Source organism: Atta colombica, unplaced genomic scaffold (genome assembly GCF_001594045.1).
Source record: "Atta colombica isolate Treedump-2 unplaced genomic scaffold, Acol1.0 scaffold27, whole genome shotgun sequence".
Taxonomy (NCBI): domain Eukaryota; kingdom Metazoa; phylum Arthropoda; class Insecta; order Hymenoptera; family Formicidae; genus Atta; species Atta colombica.
The window spans coordinates 3,971,335-3,976,433 of record NW_017259370.1 but is presented as its reverse complement, the minus strand read 5'-3'; the positions used below and the strand labels follow the sequence as shown (position 1 = coordinate 3,976,433).

The 5,099-nt window shown below is 30.8% G+C and overlaps 1 protein-coding gene across 1 annotated transcript; it reads left to right on the top strand.

The window, feature by feature from the left end:
* Nucleotides 1–553: 553 nt before the first annotated feature.
* On the top strand, nt 554–4,886 carry LOC108689351. The gene is made up of 6 exons (XM_018196081.1): nt 554–621; nt 731–853; nt 916–1,006; nt 1,376–1,509; nt 3,354–3,486; nt 4,815–4,886. The coding sequence occupies exons 1-6, from the start codon at nt 554–556 to the stop codon at nt 4,884–4,886; spliced, it is 621 nt and encodes a 206-aa protein (XP_018051570.1).
* The last annotated feature ends 213 nt before the right edge of the window (nt 4,887–5,099 follow it).

The following is a 5,099-nucleotide window of genomic DNA, read 5'->3' as shown; positions in this document are numbered from 1 at the left end:
ATTATACAGTTTCCAGACAAATATTCATGATAAATAAATCTTCAAATAAGATATTTTTTAAATATTTTATACGAAAACTGCATAAAATATTATTGATGTAATAGATGAGAGTTTCGCTAGAACAACTTCAGCGTGTTTGTAACGAAATAAAAAATAAAAACGAAATTACTATTATAGAAAAGTATGGCCGTAAAGGAAAACATCAAACGAGAATAATTACGAGTAAGATAGTAAATATATGCTCACATTTTAATGAATTATTAATAAGAGTATATATTTATAAAACTTAAATAAATTTTACTTAAATAAATTCTTGAAACTTATATATCATTTATTTTCTAATTTAATGTTAGTATTTGCCGCATGTGGTATATTTATTTATCTCTTCGTGCCAATCTGGCCTCGCATATTTGATATAATTCTGGCTATAAACAGTTCCCGATCACGCTCTGCAGCGATTTATACTGCAACAGAATATTTTGTTGATCAAGAAAATTTTTCCTACTTAATTTTTTTGCATACAAACGCAGCCTCGTGTATAGGGGCAACTGCAATGGTAGCAACAGGCACAATGTTTATAGCGTACCTCAAGCATATTTGTGGAATGTTTAGCATTGCAAGGTAGAATTCAGTACAATCATTTGTTTTAAGTGAAATCTATTGTTTGTTTATTTTCAATCAGATTTAAAAAAAAGTAAGAACTTACAGTAAAAAATATGTATTCATATAGTTTCCGTATTAAGAAGGCAATGGCAATTAATATGCAACACGAAGAAAAAATGAATGAAGAAAAAATGGTTATAATTTATAAAGGATTAATATGTGCGATAGATATTCATCGCAAAGCTATAGAGTCAGTACACATTCTACAATATCTGTATAATGTGCTCTACTAATTTTGTTTTATTTCTGAAGGTTTTCTCAAGTCATCATAAAGAGTTTTGAAGGATCTTTCTTCTGTTTAATAGTGGCTAGTATGATTTGCTTAACCAGCACTCTTGTTCAAGTAAGTTTTATTTTTTGTTATTAAACGCGCGTATCTTTCCATGAAAGATACAGTTTTCATATTGAAGTTGAATAAAAAAATCTTTAATTAGAATAGTATGGAAAACTAATTTTCTTTAAAAATAAAATCATTCAAACACGTGATTATTCTTAATTCATCTTTTTTTATAATCATAAGCTATATACAATATATTATTCGCATACGTACGTTGCAAAAATAATACAATTTTCTAATATACGCAACCAATAAAGAAAATAATTTATTATGTAATGCAAGCAGTATAATTTGCCTTCAGGAATTACAGAAAAATTACAAAGTTTCTTGTAAAAGGTTAAAATACACATATAACATTTGTTTTATATTTTTTAGATCATAACATATAATAGCACAGAGCAACTTGTATTACGACTTATATACATAAGTATCCTCTATATGTACATGTTTTTGTCCAATTATACCGCACAAGATATTACAGATCACAATGAATACGTATTTGCTACAGTGTAAGAGACATTTGTATCGTACATTCATACTTAAGTAATTTTATAAATTTTTGTAACAAAAAGTTAAGTTAACCAAAGTGTTCAAAATTAATATTACAGGGTGCGTCATCAAAATCCGGTCAAATTTCAATTTAAAATTTAAATTTTCCGCTAGATTGTGCCTCCGCCAGAAGTTGCTGTTGTCCGAGAAAGATTAATGCTTCTAGTAGTCGTATTCTCAAAATGGCCGCGATATTGAAACCAAGTGCGAAGTATAATCGAAGAGCCGTGATCATCGAAGGCCTTCACACTCAGCAATGGAAATAATTCGGTTCTTTGGATACTCGAGATAGATTATTTATGACGTTGGCACAATATACGGCTTTGAAACAGTCGAAAGAACGTTCCAGTATGTCAGGGAGAAAGAGTTACTCAAAAGAACGTGAGGATCCTTGGAATCATTGAAAGGACTCAAGCGCTAATTTCGGATAATAGAGCAATCGTTATGAAAATTAGCATCGATTATTGTAGGCGAGCCAACAATGCGTCGAATTGCCGAAGAGGACTTTCAATGCAAATCGAATACATTAAAAATACGACAGATACTCTCTTCCAAGGCAAATCGAGTTGTTTGCTGCAATCTGCTATTGTGTTATATTTCTTTGAAAAACGTAGTGTCGGGACGAATCAGGTTCTTTTCTGATGAAAAAATTTTTATTGATGCCAAAATCAACCAGAGGAATGACCGATGATTCGCCTACAGGATGTCCCTATTGTTGTCAGAATGAAATTTCCGACCAATGTTCACGTGCTAGGTGTCCAATAAGGGTAACGTCATGTCATCAAATTTCTTTAAAAAAAGGGAAACTCTCACAAAAGAAATGTATTTGCGCATTTTGATGGATGAAATGAAGCCGTGGATGGAAACTGTGGTATCCGGAAGGCCATATGTTTTTCAGCAGAACGATGCATTGACTCAACGAGTCACTTAATTCAAAATTGGCTCTCAGACAATGTCGTTTTGATCTAAGGAATTCTTGTCTCCCAACAGCCCAGATTTAAATCCTGTGTACTACTACGTATGCACCATAATTGAAGGGGTCATAAAACAAGTCTCGGCATCCCAATGTGACGTAATTAAGGACCGTTATTGAGGCAGCATTCGTCGGCATGGACAGTACAAACGATTCTCTTTCGAATGCCATTGGTCTCATTTCGATATCTTTAAAAATGGTCGTCTTCCTCTCTTGGCACATTTACGAAATTTTGAAATCGCTGTATCTTCGAACCCTTTGAAGTACAAGCGAAAGTAAGAGAGGTACAAACGGGTACAAACGATTCTCTTTCGAATGGCATAAATGAAATTAAAAAGTCTTAAAGTTGCGCGCTGGCCATTTTTTATTTTTCACTTTTTGTTTAACTGTTTAGGGTACAAACGAAATTATGATCGGTACAAACGAATACAAATGGCCTGCGGTATTAATTTTTATTTTTGATAAAGTTAAGCGCCAGGTTCACATCGGTATGGACAGCACTACTTAAAGCATGCATGCAAACGCTTCAGATCGAGAATACAGATCGTTATTCGAGCTAATGGAGGATACATCCAATAAATATGCTCTATATATAGGAATCCCTCAAGTGCAAGATAAAAGGATTTTTTGTATATTTATAATATTCAATTTTTTGTATATTTATAACATTTAAATTTTCATTAAAAATATTTTGTTTAAAGAAATTGTTCGATTTGTCCGGATTTTGGTGACGCATCCTGTATTCTTGAATGAACATACCATAACAATTTATACTATAACAAATTTTTTATTTTTTCATATTATATTTTACATCAATTTATTGTTTTGTAGATATAATGTTGAATGGTACGTGGCTCCGTTACACATAAAAAAAATGATGTTATTTCTACTGCAAAAAGGTACAAAGACTTTTCATTTGATCCTCGGTGGAATATTCGTTGCGTCTATGGAAAGTGCTGCTACGGTAAGAGACATATATAAAGCTTTTGTTCTCCGCGAATATTATTGTTTAAACAAAAATAATAACATTCACAATCATTCAACATTTTGACTACTTTAAAATTATTTAGATAATCAATTAAAGTAGCTCTATTAAATTAAGTTGAGACTGAAATGTAAATTAGCTGAGCTAAAAAAATAGAATAGAACAGAGAAAACTGTTAAATTGGTACTATATATTCATTTGGTGTGTTACACTCAAGAATATTATAAATCAACTTTCCTTATTTGAAAATATATTGATGGATTAATCCAAAAAAATGGATTTTTTTTTAAATTAAATTTCGCTTTGAATGCAAACTTAAAAATCTATGTCGAACCGCGCTGCGCGTGGAAAATTGTAAATCTCTGAACAATGAAAGGGAGATTTTAATATTAATAAACAAACGTTAATATATCGCTGTAAAAGTTGTAAAACATATGCACATGTAGTGTAGAATATGTAGATCATGAAGATGTGACATGTTTTATCGCAGTATTTCGCAATTGTGACAGATTTCCTTCGATTTCTAGTTGCTTTAACGCTTAATATCTTCGCAGGACAGAACTTTTTTCTGTCAGATTCTTTTATTTTATGCAAAAACAAATCAAATGATCTAATTTCATCAAAATCGGAAGTGGGAATTCTTCTAAAAAAAATTACAAAAAATCAGTAGATATATTAAAACTTTAGTCTTCGCAGTCCTTATATTCTTCAGAGTTATTGCGTTATAAGTCTTTTAATAATTCTTCGTGACCGATGCTTATCAAACGTAACCTAATAAGCTGCGAGGAGATCGTGAGAGTTTGCGAAAATCATACCGGTACAATATAACAACCAACGAAAAGAATTATCCAACTCTCTCTATTTTTACAAATTTGCCTATAGCAATATAGCTTACAAATATTTTTTATGCTAGACACGAAAAGAATTTAAACATCAATTATCACATTGTCGTACACTAAGATTCAATTATCACCTTATACTGATAACATTTTAAGTAAATTACATAAAGACTTAGAGCAGACACCGAACAAAATCAATTTTGAATATTTCATTCGTAAATAAGTGACTCAAAGTCTATTATCGTACAAATCAAAGATGATAGTTCTTAAGTCATATTACTAGGATTACGTCAGTGTCATTACCCTTAAAAAACAATGTTCAGAAAATACAATGGAGGTATGATTTAATCATTGACACGACTATCCAATTCAATCTTATATTGTCCTTCCATTATTTTAACAGATATTCTCCACACAACTTCAATAGCTTCTTACAGATTGAAACAAAAGAAAATATTTTCATTACAGTTGATGGGTACTTCAATATCTTACTTCACTGTTCTCTATTCTACAAGTACGAAACAATTGCAAAATAATTAAAACAGGTATGTACAAAAGTGAAAGAAATATGAGAAAAGAGAGGAGGAGAAGAAAAGGAAGAGAAATGTAAACTAATTTGATCAAAATCGTTTAGCCCTTGATTTTAGGTGTCTTTCCTATAAGTATCATTTCGATTCGACAAAAAGTAAAAATTATTATTTAGATAAAAAATCGGCATATTATAAAATATTTATATAAAAAAATATAGAATTT